General features: G+C 48.5%; 1 protein-coding gene across 2 annotated transcripts in view; it reads left to right on the plus strand.

Moving 5' to 3' along the window:
• The window catches only part of LOC125629875 (scavenger receptor cysteine-rich type 1 protein M130-like), a 51,981-nt gene extending 32,340 nt beyond the window's left edge, over positions 1–19,641 (plus strand). The window contains exons 5-15 of one of the 2 annotated variants that reach the window (XM_075120319.1): positions 1,333–1,650; positions 2,617–2,931; positions 5,503–5,817; positions 6,391–6,453; positions 6,540–6,854; positions 11,731–11,868; positions 14,157–14,252; positions 15,713–15,796; positions 16,903–16,992; positions 17,634–17,777; positions 19,000–19,640. In XM_075120319.1, coding sequence (XP_074976420.1) covers positions 1,333–1,650; positions 2,617–2,931; positions 5,503–5,817; positions 6,391–6,453; positions 6,540–6,854; positions 11,731–11,868; positions 14,157–14,252; positions 15,713–15,796; positions 16,903–16,992; positions 17,634–17,777; positions 19,000–19,166 — 2,045 coding nt within the window. In that variant the 3' untranslated portion in view covers positions 19,167–19,640. Of the gene's footprint in view, positions 1–1,332; positions 1,651–2,616; positions 2,932–5,502; positions 5,818–6,390; positions 6,454–6,539; positions 6,855–11,730; positions 11,869–14,156; positions 14,253–15,712; positions 15,797–16,902; positions 16,993–17,633; positions 17,778–18,999 lie in introns of both variants that reach the window. The other variant, XM_075120324.1, reaches the window with a different exon arrangement.
• The last annotated feature ends 260 nt before the right edge of the window (positions 19,642–19,901 follow it).

The following is a 19,901-nucleotide window of genomic DNA, read 5'->3' on the forward strand; positions in this document are numbered from 1 at the left end:
GGCACACCCCCTGCAGGGCTAGTGCTTGGGTCAGAGACCAGGGAAGCAGCGCATGGCGCTGGCAGAAGAAAGATGCGGCCAGGCTGACGGACACCGAGCTGGGGGTAGGAGTCCCAGCCTGTGGATTCGGGGGGCTCCGGCCCTGATTTGGATGGGCCTGGATGATCACTGGGTGGGCCACAGCCCACGCATGGCTACACCCCTGCACTACACTAGCTGCATGCAGGCATTCTCCTGGTCCAGTCTTAGGGTGAACTCCTGGCTCCGCTGAAGTCAATGGAGGTTTTACTATTGCCTTTAGTGGGGCCAGGATTTCACTCTTACCCTTGAAATGTTATTTGGCTACCAAGATCCTTGAGCTGTTTGGATCCAGTGCACACACACTTTACCCGTCAGGTCGCCATACTGGTACATACTGTACCCGACACAGCCAGTGGGTGTGCCCTGCACTGACTCTGCTGTTGTCTTTTAACATTGTCAGTCTCTCCTGGCTGCACCTGGGTCTGAACTCGGTGAGTAATTCCTAACTTACCACCTTGTTGTCGGACTCTCTGATTCTGAGACACACGCAAAGACTGAGGTTCACATCCCAAGGGAGTCACAATATTCACCAACAGAGAACGTCCCCTTCCCCGCCCCACACACAACCTGCTTCTTGTGCTATGAATTGATCAGCTGGAATCTCATGTTGGACTCAGAGATGACACCATACTTCAGGGGACAGCTCCAGTTAGAACCACCAGTGCCGGGAACCATCTAACACGAGGAGCTCCTGCACTGGATCCATGTGAACCAAGAAAGTTGCCACCTACTGAGCAAAGATCAGAGGGAACTAAGGGAATTTACCAACAATAACCTTTTCCTGACCACCGTGAACCCTGCTCTTCCATTGGCCAAACTCCTTCAAGGCAAACTTGCCTAAATCATTCGCAACCCACCTGCTCAGTGCTTGTGCAGACACCGTTCACTGGCTTCCAGCATTTAAGCCTGGATAAAGTGAATACAAACCTCAGCAGCCATTCCACCACCACACACAGAGACTATTTTCCCAATCCGTAATCTGCAGGAATTCCCTCGCTCACTCATTTAGAGAGTCTGTTGGCAAGCCCTTGTGTCAAGCTCAGAGTTTTACAATCCTTATAGCACCTTCCACTTATGGATTCATAGGAATAAGTGTCTTCTGACAGAGGTTGTTCCGTTTAACACTGTGACACACTCTGATCACTGGCTTATACCTTCTTATTGAGAAATAGTCCACAATTTCATGTGCATTTTTTCTAGTGTATAAGAGAGATTGTTATTCAGTGTATTTCCCATCTCTCCTGAGCCCAGCTCGCTCTGAATCACTCAGACTGCTGAACGGAGAGAGCCGGTGTGATGGGAGAGTTGAGATTTCCCTCCGCGGTGCGTGGGGCAGAGTGCTGGATGACCAGTGGGACATGAACGATGCCAGCGTGGTGTGCAGGGAGCTCCAGTGCGGAGTCGCTGAGAAAGCTTTTATCCCCCCGAAGTCTGAGAATGGAACGGGCCCTGTGGGGCTGAGAAGGGTCCAGTGTGCAGGAAATGAGACTCGTCTGACTCACTGTGACAACTCCACGTCTGAGACAGCCCAGGCAGGAATTGCTGCGGACGTCGGTGTCGTTTGCTCAGGTGATTCATTTCCAAATCTCACAAAAATGACACTAAACTGGGAGGAGAGGTAGATACGCTGGAGGGTAGGGATAGGATACAGAAGGCCCTAGACAAATTACAGGATTGGGCCAAAAGAAATCTGATGAGGTTCAACAAGGACAAGTGCAGAGTCCTGCACTTAGGATGAAAGAATCCCATGCACCGCAACTGACTAGGGACCGAATGGCTCGGCAGAAGTTTGGCAGAAAAGGACCTAGGGGTAACAGTGGACTGGAAGCTGGATATGAGTCAACAGTGTGCCCTTGTTGCCAAGATGGCCAATGGCATTTTGGGATGTATAAGTAGGGGCATTGCCAGCAGATCGAGGGACGTGATCGTTCCCCTCTATTTGACACTAGTGAGGCCTCATCTGGAGTACTGTGTCCAGTTTTGGGCCCCACACTACAAGAAGGATGTGGAAAAATTGGAGAGAGTCCAGCGGAGGGCAACAAAAATGATTAAGGGACTGGAACACATGACTTATGAGGAGAGGCTGAGGAAACTGAGATTGTTTAGTATGCGGAAGAGAAGAATGAGGGGGGATTTGATAGCTGCTTTCAGCCACCTGAAATGGGGTTCCAAAGAGGATGGATCTAGACTGTTCTCAGTGGTAGCAGATGACAGAACAAGGAGTAATGGTCTCAAGTTGCAGTGGGGGAGGTTTAGGTCGGATATTAGGAAAAACTTTTTCACTAGGAGGGTGGTGAAACACTGGAATGCGTTACCTAGGGAGGTGGTGGAATCTCCTTCCTTAGAAGTTTTGAAGGTCAGGCTTGACAAAGCCCTGGCTGGGATGATTTAGTTGGGAATTGGTCCTGCTTTGAGCAGGGGGTTGGACTAGATGACCTCCTGAGGTCCCTTCAAACTCTGATATTCTATGATTATGTGAAACATTTTCTGTTCAGTAGGAAAATACATATTAACAGCTGGGATCTATCCCTGCAGGAAGCCGGCAGATCAGACTGGTGAATGGGGCAGGTCGCTGTGCCGGGAGAGTGGAGATTTATTACAATGGCAGCTGGGGGACTGTCTGTGATGATTCCTGGGATCTGTCAGACTCCGATGTTGTTTGCAAACAACTGGGATGTGGACGTGCCATCAATGCAACTGTCTCTGCTCATTATGGGCAAGGATCCGGGCAGATCTGGCTGGACGATGTGAACTGCTCTGGGAACGAATCCGATCTCTGGGCGTGTCCTTCCGGGGGCTGGGGCCAGCACAACTGCAGACACAAAGAGGACGCGGGAGTTCTCTGCTCAGGTCTGTTCTGGGAATGCTCACGTGAGCCTGGTTACCAGGGGATTAAATGGAGCGGGCAGATGTTTAAGGAGATTGCTGAGAATGATACTCTCACTGACTGTCTCTGCCTCCCTTTCCCTTGTGTAACTACCTACCAGGGTCTCCATTGGAAAGTCCTCAGCTCCCACCCAGAGGTGTTGGAGATATTGCAAGATTTCCCTTAGAATGCTAGAAGGCTGCATCTCAGGTATCTAAAGGAGATTGTATCATGGAAAGCAGTGATTGAAAAGGATGTAGGGTTCTAGTGGAGAAATAACTGAACATGAGCTCCCAGTGCAGTGTGTGGCAAAACGGGCTAATGCGAACTTGGATATATAAACAGGAGAGAAGTGAGTAGGAGTGGGGACTAAATTTTACTGTTGTACATGGTGCTGGTGAGACAGATACTGGAATACTGTGTCCAGTTCTTATGTCCACAAAAATTGGAGCAGAGAAGATCCACAAAAGTGATCTGAGGAATAAAAGCCTTACGGTGAGAGATTTCAGATGCTGAATATGTTGAGCTTCTCAAAATGATCAAGAGGTAACTTGATTACAGGGCATAAGTCCCTTCACAAGGAGAACATACCACTTCCTAAAGGGCTCTTTAAACTAATGCAGAAAGGCAGAACAAGAGTTGATGGCTAGAAGCTGAAAGCAGACAAATTCAGATCAGAAATAAGGCCCAGGTTTTTAACAGGGAGGGTGATTAACCATCAGAACAAACTACCAGGGAAATGGTGCATTCTGCATCTCTTGAAGTCTTCCTGTCTAGACTGGATGCCTTTCTGGAAGCTATACTTACATCAAACTCAAGTTATTAGGCTCTATGCAGCTGTTTTACAGAAGGTCAAATTATTTGATCTCATGATCCCTGTCACACTGTCTGGAGAGACTCACGGCACTGAGTGCACACCTCTGGGCAGATGGTGAGAAACAAGGCAATACCCCAAATTGCTGGTGTGTTCTATAAGTAGATTTCACCAAGACAGTAACAGATGTGAACTCCTGGACCATTGTTCCCTCTAATTTTTACATCCATGTGCGGAATGAATTTTGTTCTGTGCACCAGTATAGAGGTGATGTGTGGTGGGGTTGGGGCTGAGGGGTTCAGAATGTGGGAGGCAGCCCAGGGCTGGGGCAGAGGGTGGCTGTGCACGGGGTGAAGGCTCTGGCTGGGGGTGCGAGCTCTGGGGTAGGGCCAGGGATGAGGGGTTTGTAGTTCTGGCTGCCCTGGGGCTGCAGCAGGAAGAGAGGACTCCTCCAAGGCCTCTCTTGCTGCAGCAGCCTGGGGCTGGGGGAGAGGCACCTCTCCCCACTGCGGCAGCTCCGGGGCTGGGGAAGAGGTGCTTCTCCACTCTAGACCCCTGTGGCTGCTTGCCTATGTGGCCTTTGATAGCCTTCTGTGCGTCCATATGGCCACGCAGCTCAGAGGGAACTTAGTCCTGGATCACTGTATCTATCTTACCATGGAGTCACAGACAGTCCCCTTAGACTCTCCAGTTTATTGTCACCAAACAAACTGGACTTAGGGATAAGTGGTCACTTACACCAAAAATCACATCACATTCAGGTTTCTTCCAATCCCAAGAGACCAGCCACTTACTCAGATCACTTGGTACCCTGGATCTTACACCAAAGACAATGCCTGTAGCCAATCCTGTAATAAACTATATACAGGTTTATTCACGAGGAAAAAGAAATAAAAGGGTTGTTTACACGGTTAAAGCAAGCAATCATCTACACACAAATGAGTTACCATTTATATCCTCGGAGTGACAGAGTTGTAGTGATCTGTCAATTCCAAATGTCCTTCAGCGCTGACCTAGGGGTAACCCCTTGGGGTCTCGGGCTTCAGTTTGGATTCTTTAGCCCTGTCACAGTTCAAACAGCCAAAAAGATGAAAAATCTTCCCATCTATTATTTTTATTTCCCTCTTCCAGCCTTCAAAGCAATGGGATAAGACCTTCTGCATGTACTACATGCAGGGGATGGATGGCAGGGATCATTCCCGTGCCTGAGTTCACAAGTTCAGAGCAAACATTTTCAGTTATAAAGCAAAACTTGCATATGTTCTTGTAGCATGGACCACAGAAATCACAAGTGAGATTAATGCCAGCAGCAACTAACCAGCATTTCATAAAGTCTAAACACTCAATAATTCTTCCAAGACTAATACCTGTTTTTTGCAAAACTAACACACATGTGACCCTGCCTGGTCTCCAGCTACAAGATTGTAAGTTTTCAGCCAAGGCCTGCAGCCTGGGCAAGAGCTGGCATCTGGCCTGCCAATGTCATAATCCTTCCCGGCCTTTATCTATTACAATCTCTATGTAGCTGCTGCTAAATGGTGGCCTTCCAGAGATGCCCACTGTATTTCGAAGGGGCCAGTGGTGTCTAAAAGAGTCTCTTACTCTTGGACTGGTTCTCTAGCAGTTGCTCCTGCAGAATGATGCACAGGATCGTTAGCAATCGCTGGGATTTCACTCTTCACACCCCAGTTCATTTCAGAATCAAATGATTTAAATTCCCTTTTTCTGCATTTTCTTCTAGAGTTCACAGATCTGAGGCTGGTGAGCAACAGTGACTGTGCAGGGCGGCTGGAGGTTTTCTACAATGGGACGTGGGGCAGTGTTTGCTCCAATCAGATTTCTGGAGTCACCCCAGCAATTGTCTGCAAACAGCTGAACTGTGGGGACAAAGGGCAGATTGCAAGTGACTTTGAATATGGAGCAGGTTCTGGTCCCATGTGGTTGGACCACATTGCATGCAGTGAGCAGCACAGCTCACTCTGGCAGTGCCTGTCAGACCCTTGGGATCCAAAGTCATGTGATAACCGAGCAGAAGAGACCCATATTTCTTGCACTGGTAATTCTGAAACTACCTGCATGTGCGTGTGCAAACCCACATGTACACGATGTGTTTAATTAATTGAAGGGTTAAGATAGAACTTCTGTTGTTGTTCACATCTCAGTGTAGGCAGATTTAAATTCTCAACACAAGATACAAATATATTTTCATGATGTTTTATAGGAACAAGCATTTGTCTGATTAACAACAAACATGGAATTTAATCAATTAATTTTAAAAGAGACCGGTGTTAGACACTGCGATAAGGTAGTCTGAGAGCCAAGAAAAGCCTTTCCCTAGAGACCGTCATGAGGCAGCTCTGTGGTTATTAATCCTTTTGGGATGAACAATCAGAGATGGACCCAGGCTGTGCAGTTTCGGTCAGAACTGGAATCCCCCACAAGTCTGGGTGCATGTCGGCCTGTGTGTCTGAGTAACAGCTGAATAGCAAATTAATTAGGTATTAAATGACCCAGAGTTCACATTTCAGTTCAGACAGTGCTGAAATTAGGGGTTTAAAATACAGATAAATTCTACTCCCACATCACACACACAGCCCAGTGCATTCACCTCAGCTTTTTCTCTCCATAGGAAAAAAACCAAAACCAACTCAGACCCTGTTTGCCGAATGCCCAAACTCTCCAAGCTGCACAGGTATCTCTGCTTCTCACTGTCTCCCACGTGGTCCCTAAGGACTTTCCCAGCTGTTCCAGTAACATGTGAGGTTTCTGTATTTCCAGACCAGGACAAGTTACGTGTCGTGGGAGGAGAGGACAGATGCTCGGGGAGAGTGGAGGTTTGGTACCGTGGCTCCTGGGGAACAATTTGTGATGACTCCTGGGATATGGCAGATGCTAATGTTTTGTGTCAACAACTGGGCTGTGGCTCTGCTGTATCTGCCCCGGGCGAGGCTGCATTCGGCGAGGGGACTGGTCCCATCTGGGTGGAGACGTTGAATTGCAGAGGGACAGAGTCATCTCTCTGGGACTGTCCTGCCAAGCCCTGGGGTGAGAGCAACTGTGGTCATAAGGAAGATGCTGCCGTGAATTGCTCAGGTGAGTGACAGGAGATGTTTCTGCTACATGCTGTAATATTCAGGGAAAAGGATGTTTTAGCCCACCCATCCCCTTTGGTCCCAGACCAGGCCCTCCCATCTCCTGTGTGCCGGAGCATCCTGGATGTTGAGGAGTGGAACCTTTGTGGGGTCAGACTGGCTCAGGCATCAGCCCACATAGCCCCTGCATCCATCACAGGCCCCACTGTGCTGGTTTGTTATGAGAGTCCTCATTGCTGCACAGAGCAAAAGGGACTTGGGCCCTAAATCATAGAGTCATAGAATATCAGGGTTGGAAGGGACCTCAGGAGGTTATCTAGTCCAACCCCCTGCTCAAAGCAGGACCAATCCCCAACTAAATCATCCCAGCCAGGGCTTTGTCAAGCATGACCTTAAAAACTTCTAAGGAAGGAGATCCCACCACCTCCCTAGGTAACACATTCTAGTGTTTCAACACCCTCCTAGTGAAAAAGTTTTTCCTAATATCCAACCTAAACCTTCCCCACTGCAACTTGAGACCATTACTCCTTGTTCTGTCATCAGCTACCACTGAGAACAGTCTAGATCCATCCTCTTTGGAAACCCCTTTCAGGTAGCTGAAAGCAGCTATCAAATCCCCCCCTCATTCTTCTCTTCCGCATACTAAACAATCCCAGTTTCCTCAGCCTCTCCTCATAAGTCATGTGTTCCAGTCCCCTAATCATTTTTGTTGCCCTCCACTGGACTCTTCCCAATTTTTCCACATCCTTCTTGTAGTGTGGGGCCCAAAACTGGACACAGTACTCCAGATGAAGAAGGAGAAGGATGAAGAAGAAGGGAAGAAGGAGGATCCTGGGAACTACAGGCCAGTCAGCCTCACCTCAGTCCCTGGAAAAATCATGGAGCAGGTCCTCAAAGAATCAATCCTGAAGCACTTGCATGAGAGGAAAGTGATCAGGAACAGCCAGCATGGATTCACCAAGGGAAGGTCATGCCTGACTAATCTAATCGCCTTTTATGATGAGATTACTGGTTCTGTGGATGAAGGGAAAGCAGTGGATGTATTGTTTCTTGACTTTAGCAAAGCTTTTGACACGGTCTCCCACAGTATTCTTGTCAGCAAGTTAAGGAAGTATGGGCTGGAAGAATGCACTATAAGGTGGGTAGAAAGCTGGCTAGATTGTCGGGCTCAACGGGTAGTTATCAATGGCTCCATGTCTAGTTGGCAGCCGGTATCAAGTGGAGTGCCCCAAGGGTCGGTCCTGGGGCCGGTTTTGTTCAATATCTTCATAAATGATCTGGAGGATGGTGTGGATTGCACTCTCAGCAAATTTGTGGATGATACTAAACTGGGAGGAGTGGTAGATATGCTGGAGGGCAGGGATAGGATACAGAGGGACCTAGACAAATTGAAGGATTGGGCCAAAAGAAATCTGATGAGGTTCAATAAGGATAAGTGCAGGGTCCTGCACTTAGGACGGAAGAACCCAATGCACAGCTACAGACTAGGGACCGAATGGCTAGGCAGCAGTTCTGCAGAAAAGGACCTAGGGGTGACAGTGGACGAGAAGCTGGATATGAGTCAGCAGTGTGCCCTTGTTGCCAAGAAGGCCAATGGCATTTTGGGATGTATAAGTAGGGGCATAGCGAGCAGATCGAGGGACGTGATCGTTCCCCTCTATTCGACATTGGTGAGGCCTCATCTGGAGTACTGTGTCCAGTTTTGGGCCCCACACTTCAAGAAGGATGTGGATAAATTGGAGAGAGTCCAGCGAAGGGCAACAAAAATGATTAGGGGTCTGGAACACATGAGTTATGAGGAGAGGCTGAGGGAGCTGGGATTGTTTAGCCTGCAGAAGAGAAGAATGAGGGGGGATTTGATAGCTGCTTTCAACTACCTGAAAGGGGGTTCCAAAGAGGATGGCTCTAGACTGTTCTCAATGGTAGCAGATGACAGAACGAGGAGTAATGGTCTCAAGTTGCAGTGGGGGAGGTTTAGATTGGATATTAGGAAAAACTTTTTCACTAAGAGGGTGGTGAAACACTGGAATGCGTTACCTAGGGAGGTGGTAGAATCTCCTTCCTTAGAGGTTTTGAAGGTCAGGCTTGACAAAGCCCTGGCTGGGATGATTTAACTGGGAATTGGTCCTGCTTCGAGCAGGGGGTTGGACTAGATGACCTTCTCGGGTCCCTTCCAACCCTTATATTCTATGATTCTATGATTCTATGAGGCCTCACCAGTGTCGAATAGAGGGGAACGATCACGTCCCTCGATCTGCTGGCAATGCCCCTACTTATACATCCCAAAATGCCATTTGCCTTCTTGGCAACAAGGGCACACTGTTGACTCATATCCAGCTTCTCATCCACTGTAACCCCTAGGTCCTTTTCTGCAGAACTGCTACTGAGCCATTCGGTCCCTAGTCTGTCGCGGTGTATGGGATTCTTCCGTCCTAAGTGCAGGACTCTGCACTTGTCCTTGTTGAACCTCATCAGATTTCTTTTGGTCCAATCCTGTAATTTATCTAGGGCGCTCTGTATCCTATCCCTACCCTCCAGCATATCTACCTCTCCTCTCAGTTTAGTGTCCTCTGCAAACTTGCTGAGGGTGCAATCCATACCATCCTCCAGATCATTTATGAAGATATTGAACAAAACCGGCCCAAAGACCGACCCTTAGGGCACTCCACTTGAGACCGGCTGCCAACTAGACATGGAGCCATTGATCACTACCCGTTGAGCCCAACAATCTAGCCAACTTTCTATCCACCTTATAGTCCATTCGTCCAGCCCATACTTCTTTAACTTGCTGGCAAGAATACTGTGGGAGACCGTGTCAAAAGCTTTGCTAAAGTCAAGGAACAACACGTCCACCACTTTTCCCTCATCCACAGAGCCAGTTATCTCGTCATAGAAGGCAATGAGATTAGTCAGGCATGACTTGCCCTTGGTGAATCCATGCTGACTGTTCCTGATCACTTTCCTCTCCTCTAAGTGCTTCAGAATTGATTCCTTGAGGACCTGCTCCATGATTTTTCCAGGGACTGAGGTGAGCTGCCTGGCCTGTAGTTCCCAGGATCCTCCTTCCCTTTTTTAAAGATGGGCACAACATTAGCCTTTTTCCAGTCGTCCGGGACTTCCCCCGATCGCCATGAGTTTTCAAAGATAATGGCCAATGGCTCTGCAATCACATCTGCCAACTCCTTTAGCACTCTCGGATGCAGTGGATACTTGTGCTCATCCAGCTTTTCTAAATAGTCCCGAACCACTTCTTTCTCCACAGAGGGCTTGTCACCTCCTCCCCATGCTGTGCTGCCCAGTGCAGTAGTCTGGGAGCTGACCTTGTTCGTGAAGACAGAGGCAAAAAAAGCATTGAGTACATTAGCTTTTTCCACATCCTCTGTCACTAGGTTGCCTCCCTCATTCAATAAGGGGCCCACACTTTCCTTGACTTTCTTCTTGTTGCTAGCATACCTGAAGAAACCCTTCTTGTTACTCTTAACATCTCTTGCTAGCTGCAACTCCAGGTGTGATTTGGCCCTCCTGATTTCACTCCTGCATCCCTGAGCAATATTTTTATACACTTCCCTGGTCATTTGTCCAATCTTCCACTTCTTGTGAGCTTCTTTTCTGTGTTTAAGATCAGCAAGGATTTCACTGTTAAGCCAAGCTGGTCGCCTGCCATATTTACTATTCTTTCTACAAATCGGGATGGTTTGTCCCTGTAACCTCAATAAGGATTCTTTAAAATAGAGCCAGCTCTCCTGGACTCCTTTCTCCCTCCTTCTTCCCCCCCCCCCCCCCCCAATCACGAACAAACAGGTCTTGTGCTGCTGTGAGGGAGTTTGTGGAGGTGACAGCTGGAAACAACCGGGGACTCTCAGAGGTGAGGATCCCCCCGGGAACAAACATGTCACCTGCCCCCTACTACAGGTTCCAAGTTTCCTCCCTTTAATTTTGCAGGTCTGACAGAGAGGACAGATTTTCCAAATACCCCAGTTAAAGCATCCCATCAAGGGTTAAATTTCCCTGGGGCTGGGTCACAGCGGATGAGCTGCAAGCTGCAGCCTGGGGGAAGGAGCTCCTTTCCATGGCCTGTTTCAGAGTAACAGCCGTGTTAGTCTGTCTTCGCAAAAAGAAAAGGAGTACTTGTGGCACCTTAGAGACTAACCAATTTATTTGAGCATGAGCTTTCGTGAGCTACAGCTCACTTCATCGGATGCATACCGTGGACACTGCAGAAGACATTATATACACACAGAGACCATGAAACAATACCTCCTCCCACCCCACTGTCCTGCTGGTAATAGCTTATCTAAAGTGATCATCAAGTTGGGCCATTTCCAGCACAAATCCAGGTTTTCTCACCCTCCGCCCCCCCACACACAAACTCACTCTCCTGCTGGTAATAGCCCATCCAAAGTGACCACTCTCTTCACAATGTGTATGATAATTAAGGTGGGCCATTTCCTGCACAAATCCAGGTTCTCTCACCCCCTCACCCCCCTCCAAAAACCACACACACAAACTCACTCTCCTGCTGGTAATAGCTTATCCAAAGTGACCACTCTCCCTATGCTCAAATAAATTGGTTAGTCTCTAAGGTGCCACAAGTACTCCTTTTCTTTTTTCCATGGCCTGTGATACCTGAGGGCGAATGACACCCGGGTGGGAGCTGCAGGCCATGCTGAGCCAGAGGATTCCTGTCTGCTGGCTCCAGCTGACAGAGCAGGGCCCATGATTTAAACAGCATGCTGTGAGCTGCCCCCATGGTGCACAGACTGTGTCCCAGCCCATTACCCTGCTGTCCTGGGCCCTGCAATGAATGACTGGAGCTCCCTGGACTCCCCCGACTCTCACAGGCTAATCTCTCATGTCGCATGTTCATTTCCATCCAGCTCCCCCGCACCACCCTCCGACCGACGGTGGGAGAGTCACGGTGCCCGTGGTCATCTGCATTATCCTGGGGGCCCTGCTCTGCCTGGTCTTAATCATCCTGGGGGCGCAGGTGCGAAGTGCCAGGGCACAGCGCAGAGGTGGGTCCTGATTGGTGTCACTGTGTGAAATGCTTCTGCAATAGCAGGGGGGCTGCAGGGTGTCAGGGTGAGGGGCGATACCAGGCTGGGTGGGGTGGCCAAGGGTGCCTGTTAACTCCTCTCTCATTGAATATTTCATTAACTGTCTGGCAGTGGAATAGCCCAGCCATGAAATCTGGAGATGATACTGGCTAGGGACCTTCACAGTTTCAGAGAAACGACATCTGTATCCCCACCCACCCCCTCCCTCCGGTGATCCACTCCAGGAATGCCTACTCAGGCCTCCTGCCGTCACCTGTCTCTGGGTGGGAAACCCCTGTCCCATCTCCTTGCGGCGAGGGGTTTTTAAGACTGCACAGCCCCCTGCCTTCCACTGTGATACCCCCAGCAAACCAGTCTCCCTACAGGCCAGCCCCCATGCTGTGCTTTCTCCCCAAGGGCTATGAGCAGGGCATTGCCAGTAGTTACAAATTACCACGCAGCTCTCTCTCAACAGATTAGACCTTATTCCTAGATAAAAGTATGACAGAGAAAACATTAAAAACAATAAAAATCCCTCCACACTTGGTGATCATACCAGAATTCACCCATCTTCCTCATGGGCAGCCTGGTAGACCAACATCCCTCCAACAATACAGTGTTGGGATCCCTATGGACAGAAGGTCCTGCCCATTTGCAGAATCAAAATGAAGGCCCTGAGTCTTTTTAAACTCAGCCTTTCATATCAGAAGTCCTCCTTTGTCTCTTGGTCTCTGGTAACCCAGTTTGAACCAGTCTGTATAAACCACCCTGAAGGTTTTTACCTTTCTGGAGTTGTTTACACTCTCAGTGATTCATCTTAACCACCCACCCACCCATCCACCCCCCACACACACTCAGTGTTTTTTCTTCCTGGAGGAGCTGTGGTAACCCTCCGACATGCAGTAGAACATAAACCATTCATAGCTTTAATCTAGTGATTCCCAAAGATACTGCCTGGAGCTGCAGTATCTGCCACAGGGAGGGGATCTGAATATCATGAGAGACATCATGGAAAAGGGACTGAGAGAAACTGGAAATATTGTCAAGGGAAAAAGGTGTATAAAAATAGAGCTGTGGTTCATAGTTGTGAAGAGAGTGATCCAGTAGAAAAGACAATCTTAGGAAGGAGAAGTGTGGGAAAGGAGCATTTTACTGTCTTGTACTCAAAGCTGGCACTTGTCGGGGATTTTACATCTATAACACACTTTATACAAACATTAGCGACCAGCTCCTTGGCAAGAAGATAGAGGATGGGACTGCCATCAACATACATGTAACAGTCACAACTTTGCAGTAAGACAATGACTATAATCAGATCTCTTGCTTCAGGGCTTCAGCCAGTGACCTGCAGGGGTCAGGAAGGAATTCTGGGAAGCCCCCATCTTTGTGTTTTGTTTTGCTTTGTTTTTTTTCTTGCCCTCCTCTGAAGCATCAGACATTAGCTACAGAGGGATATGTGTCACTGGATGGGCTGGACCAGTCTTCTGAGGTGATACAGAGAAACCTCTTTCAAAGATATCTGGCTGGTGTGTCTTTTCCACGTGTTCAGGATCAAACCAATTGTCAGATTTGGGGTCAGGAAGGAATTTCCCCCCAGGTCAGGTTGACAAAAAGGGACCTTGAGGGATTTTCCTCTTCCTCTGAAGCATGGAGCGTGGATCACCTGCCAGGATTATCAAGGCATCTCTCAAGTAATCAGTTCCCTGCCACTGTGGGGCCCTTGGGCATTGGTGATACCTTACTCGCTCCTGCTTTCTACCTGTGACACACAATAGTTTATTCTCCTGAGGACTGAAATGCTTTACTCTAAGTGCATCTTTGGGCTCAAACCTAGGAGTATCTGGGTGAAATGCAGTGGCCTGTGTTATACAGGAGGTCAGACTAGATGTTCAGATGGTCCCTTCTGGCCTTAAACTCGATGAAAAATAAAGATGTTCTCACCATTTTGCAGATAAACACCTGCGTGGGGGAAGAATTATTTAAAATGCTCCGAAGGGGAATATCCAGGAATAATGGGATGAGATTAAAAAGGGAACATTTAAGATGAATGTGAGGAAGCTTCCTGACAGGGGTCTAGCCCTGGGAACCATCATCAAAGGGATGCTGTGGAAAAGAAACCCTGTCACCTGGCTCATTTAAATTCCAGCACTGGGAATGTGCTGTAGGGTTCAGGCTGACATGGGCCCGGGGGAGGGGCTGAATAAGCTAACAGTGTTTCCCATCTCTGGTTTCAATGACCCTGTGCAAACCCTGCCCTTTGTTTTCAGGCTCCAGAAGACCCTTGGATCCCTTCTCTGAGGCCGTGTACGAGGAGATTGACTATAACCTGATGAGAGAGAAGCAGGAAATGTTCAGTCGCTCAGGTCTGTGGGTCTCACTCTTAACAGGGAGCAGCTATCTAATGCCCTGTCCATCTGAGGCCCTGACCCAGAGTTAAATCACTGCAGCTTCAGCCCTGTGAGCTTGTCATTGGAGCTGGGCACAAGTCTCCATTGCAAAATGTTTGGTGAAAAATGCAGATTCAGAGACACCGAAACATTTCACAAATTCCTGTCAATTTCACCCAATTGTTCCAAATACACACAGAATGATTCATTTCAACACTTTCTAAAGAAAACATTTTGTTTTTTTCAATTGGATATTACTTTTCCATTAGAAATTTCCTTTAATATTATCGGGGAAAAAACAAATAAACAAAAATTAACTAATGTCCAAAAGAACACCAAATGGTTTTATTAAACTTTTTCTTTACTTCTGCATTTCCCAAAAATTGCCCAAAAAAAGTCATTTTTGGCTCAACTCAAAACAATCTTATGTTTTGCTTTTTCCCCGCAATGGTCAGAAAACCAAACCACCTGGTTTTTTTTACCAAGCTCTAGCTGTGGGAGCTGGGTCTGTGGTGAGACCAGCAGTTACTCATGTAGACTGAGAGAGGTGGGTTTCCTTCCCACCGTACACTGAGTGTCCCAGTTCTAGGGACAATTAATTTCCCATCTGCCCGTCCTGCAGCCTTGGCGTGTAACCAGTGAGGGGTCAGGAAAGCGACTGTCTGGGGCAGGCTAAACTATCATTTGAAAACTTCTTTGGAGCACTGGAGCAGGGGATGTTCTTTGCCCCCCTCCCACCGCAGCCACTGGTCTGTTGTGTCAGCTCCCTCCTGCCCCCGGAGCAGAGAGATCAGCCCAGGAGAGCCTCATGAGTTTGAGTCCTGGCCCTTTTATCCTTTGTGCCATTTTGTCTCAATGTCTGATGGGAACATCCTGCCCAAGGGCTCTGCTGTGATGGGGCTCTGAGAACATGCTCAGGGCATCTCCCGGCATCACTGCCAAGATGGTTACAGTGAATCACAAAAAGAAAAGGGGTACTTGTGGCACCTTAGAGACGAACAAATTTATGAATCACAGACTCTGCTCTGCGCGTTCCTTGGTTTAATATGGAAACACCACGGAAAGCTGATTGACTGATTCATGGGGGAGGTGGGTATTTACCCTTAAGAAGGGGGAGTCCCCTCTGTGGCTGAGGAGGCCAGGAGAATTGTGGAACTTCCCTGGACCAGCAGCCAGAGACGTTCCCTTCACTCACCACAGCATCCTTCAGGTCAGATTATATCATCCCCTCAGTCACATTTACCACAATAACATAGAGATTTCTCTTGGGGAGTCTGTGTCAGCCTCTCACTGCTCAGAGTTGCTGTGAGTCACCATGTCCTGTAGAAGAAGGTATAGACTGAGACTGGAAATCCTGCTCCAGGCCCCGGATGTGTTCCCAGTCCCACAGTTGTGCTGTTCTCACTGTGATGAATTTCTGGTTCTGGTCTCTCCAGTCTCCTGTTCAGATGACTCAGTGACGAAGCTGCAGTATTACACCGGGGACAGCGAGGGGGAAAACGATCCTGGATCAGAACAAGGTAACGGGGGAGGGGCAGACTCAGGCCGAGAGACCCAAATCTGGGCAGAGAAATGAATTTCTATGACACTTTCTGCAATCGCAGCCATTTCCCCTCACACAGTTCCCATTTTACACAGTTGGGTCTCATCCCATTGAACAGGATTTCTGTCAGAATCTCAGGAAGGGAACATGTGACAATCTCCTGAGCACACACCCCTCGGAGTGGCTCCCAGTGACCTCCCCAGGTGAGCAGCTGGAGGAGATGGATCAGTCTCTTTGGGTGGAGGTGTCAGTGCCCAGCAGGGCTCATCTCTTGTCCGCAAGAGAGAGGGGAAGATAGTCCTATGTTATAATTACAGACGGGCTCAGCCCAACTCACTGATCCAAACCCACCAGAACTTTGGGGGGTGGAGGGATTTGCAGATTCTGACCCCAGCTCTGAATCTCAGTTTTGGGGCTGGCACCTGTCGCTGTAACAGGCTGAAGCAAAATCCTGGACCTGAACTTCCTGGCCTGGCCCCATCTCTAATGATAAACAGGGCGGCATTTCTACCCCAGCTGCTGTCAAGGGAGTCCATGATTTGGGCCCTGTGGGAATTTAGCCTGTGGCTCGGAGAGAAGACACTGAGCAGATGAGCCAGTTCTGCTGAGAAGCTGGAGCGCTGCCAAGCTGTGCCCTGGGCTGCCTAAGAGGACAATGGAGAGCAGGAGCTCACAAAGGATCAGGCCATCAACCTTCCAGCGGGAGCTTTAATTCCTGCACAGGGGAGGTTCCCCCTCCCCGTGTAAAAGGAAAATTCAAACCTGTCTGCACAGATCAGCTGGATTCACACAGGCCGGCTCTGGAACCCATGTTCCAACCTGTTATCTCAGCACAAGCCCAGATCCTGCTCCCACTGAAACACATGAAAGAGCTGCTGTTGGATTCTGCAGGGACAGGATTGGCCCCTTGTTATTTCTGGGACTCCTGTTTTACTGTAGTTCTCTGACTTGTGCCCTTCTCCCCATGGGCCCCTGCGACTTCCCCTCTCATGTGCCATGATACACAGCTCTAGTTAGAAGGGCCACCTGCACTGAAGAGACGCTGCTGGTGCCATGGGCTGAGTGTGGTGTTTGCTGTTCCAGAGGGAGTTTCCCCAGGGGGGTCTCAGCTGGATTACGATAACGTGGAGGAGCCTGCCTTGAACGACGTCCCCCAGACTCCAGACGACCGAGGTGAGCAGTGAATCCGCCTCCTGGAAGCAACGTCACCCTGACGAAAAACTAACTGTATTTCCCAACAGGGACAATAGTGGTTTGTTAAGAAAACCAGAAAGTTCACCCACCAGTATTGTCTATTGGCCGTAACGCTGGGGGCACTGACCAGGTGCATGACAAGAGCTGTGTGGAGGCCCAGGTGTAGGGAAGCATGTGATGTCCTAAGGCATAATAAAGGCCCATAGCAGGGACTGACGGAGCAGTTTGCTCAGGAGCTGCCCACACTATACTTGGCTCAGGTCACTGCCCCAGTTTGTATACATCTGTGTCAGACACACTGTGCTGGTGTGGGATATAGAGATTTTTCACCCAAGGACCCATGTTCCAACCTTATTAGCTGGCTCCCCGACCCCTCCACGCTTGTAATCTGGGAGCTCTAGGATCCTCTCAATTAGCTCCTGAAATATATCAAATCAATGTGATATGTGAAATCCCCCAGTCTGAGGGTTTCAGAGGAGGGCTTCTCTTAATGTCCTGAAGGTGGAAGTTAAGTGCTGAGAGATCCCCAGAGACCAGTGAGGCTGATGCATCTGCAGCTTGTAGTTTATTTCTGTCTTCACCTTGAATATTCTCTTAATTACTGCACATCTTCACGTCAGATGCCCCTGCCCTGCCTGGAGATGGCCCAGGGGCTGTTTACGATGATGCCAGAGAAGTGTCTGTCCCTGAAGGTGACCCTGGCTTGGGGCAGAATGATGACAAAGGCACTGGGGCGAGTGACAGGGACAGGGATGCACAGACAGGTGAGTGGAGAACTGTTTGCACTTCACAGTGTCTCTGCAGAGTGGGGTAGCTGGAAATGTGGGGTACACAGCAAGGGAACAGCCCTGGCCAATCCAACACCTGTGAGAAAACCTCTCCTTCTCTCATCTCTCCATTCCCTCAAGGAAGAGGCTTCAGTGCCTGAAATAGAGAGAGGAAAAGTAGGATCTGAGCTGGGTGGTACTTCCTGGTCAAACCAGCAAGATAGCTAGGATTCCCTCAAGCTCTAGGTTCAAATTCTTGTGTGGCTGCCCTACTCTTGATATACTGGATTCCTACCTATTTACTGAACGTGTATCTTTTGGGCAGAATCTTATAAACCAAAGTCATGTTACTGCTGCACAAATGCTAAAGAGCCCATGACACTTCCTGTAAAAGTCGGGCTTAGCCCATTATCCTTGGCCTAAATTTCCACTCCCCTCCCTGTTGTGCCATGAGCAGAGGAGGTGCAGTGGTGATGAAATGTTCATTGCTTAGTACTTGATGCTTATCTTCATTGTTAGGGCAGAGTGACAGTTCTGATGTCCTTAAGTAAGTGCTCCTGGCTGGTAAGTGCTTGGGATTTTTTTCACCAATGTACAGGTAGCTATAGCTGGCACTGGGCAGTGTTAGCTGGTCTGGAAACCAAAGGTTTTAATTTCTAGACTATGTATCGAGATGATGGATTAGAACTTGTTCTAGACCAAGCCAGAAGACTGAAGGGGGAACAATTCCTAACCCACACCGGAGAGCAAAGGTTCTCAGACTGTGGAGCATGGAATATATTCTGGGGCAGCATGAGAAGCCAGAGCAGAGAGCAGCGGCTCCTTTCCAGGCACCCAGCTTCGAAGGCAGCGCCGCCACCAGCAGCAGCGCAGAAGTAAGGATGGCAGAGTATGGTGTTGCCACTCTTACTTCTCCGCTGCTGCTGGCGGTAGTCCTGCCTTCAGAGCTCGGCAGCCGGGAAGCTATGTACTTACATGGCTCTTTGTGACTCAATGCCCGACTGCTGTTCATATTTAGTGAGAGTTGCACGTTGATTTTTGTAAATCGGTAGATGTACTTGTGTGGTGGGGGTGGGGGGCGTCAACTACAATGGACACAAAGAAGGGGGGTGATCAAATACGTTTGAGAACCACTGCTGTAAACGCCGCCTTGCTCTGCTGCTGCCCATCACCATAGTGTGGATCCACTGACTGTATGTGTCTCCCTTGGTATTTTCAGGTGGGAGTCTGCACTCGCAAAGGAGTGAAGGTGTATCTGGGATGGAGAAGGAAACCCTGTTCCTGTCTCTGGGAGACACAGGTTATGATGATGTGGGACATTGTGACTCTGGGGGATCACAATATCAGAACAGTGTGATTGGACAAAATAACCTTGTGCTGATGTAAACGCTTCACCTCTTTCTCTTAGAAATGCTCCCTCTGTTCTGATGGTCCAGAGACAGACCCTTCCAGTTTGATAGACAAAGCAGGTGTTTTTATAAGATTTGTGTGAAGTTGCAAGAACTACAAGTGTGAGAGGGAAAAGATTCATAAACTTTATTTGCATAATTCTCCATTGTTTCAAGGGATGGAAGTTTCCTGCTTTTTTATGCCTATAATTTCTTCATCTTGAATTTGTGCCTTTTTGCATATTAAATCCTTTCTGAAAGTCTTCCCTGTTGTGGAAGTTTTTCTTGCCAGATGAATTGTGAAGTTTCCAGGGTTCATCACAGGGAGAGGCTGAGATACAACAAACCAGGAGACAAGGACGGGCCACCTCTGGGTATGCCCGGCTGTTTGATGGGAGGTGGGTTGACACTGAATGTTCTGTCTGGCATGTGGTAAAAGTGAGACACCGGCAAGAGAACATTCTGAGATGAGCAACATAGTTGTTACTAAACCTAATTCAGATCTGAAACTTTTCCTGAATCCAAGGAGATAAATGGGAAATTCTCTCTGGGTAATTCCCACCTGAACTGAAGGAAATGGTAAAAAGAATTCCCATTAGCGATAAACACAGAGGATGAATATTTCTGCTCGGACAATAAATAAATTGAATAGAAAATAATGACAAGAGGAGGGTTAATAAGAATCTGGGTTTCCACTGAAACAATAAGGCTAAAACAAGTAACAAGTCACTGA

This window comes from Caretta caretta, chromosome 1 (genome assembly GCF_965140235.1).
Source record: "Caretta caretta isolate rCarCar2 chromosome 1, rCarCar1.hap1, whole genome shotgun sequence".
In the NCBI taxonomy this organism is placed as follows: domain Eukaryota; kingdom Metazoa; phylum Chordata; order Testudines; family Cheloniidae; genus Caretta; species Caretta caretta.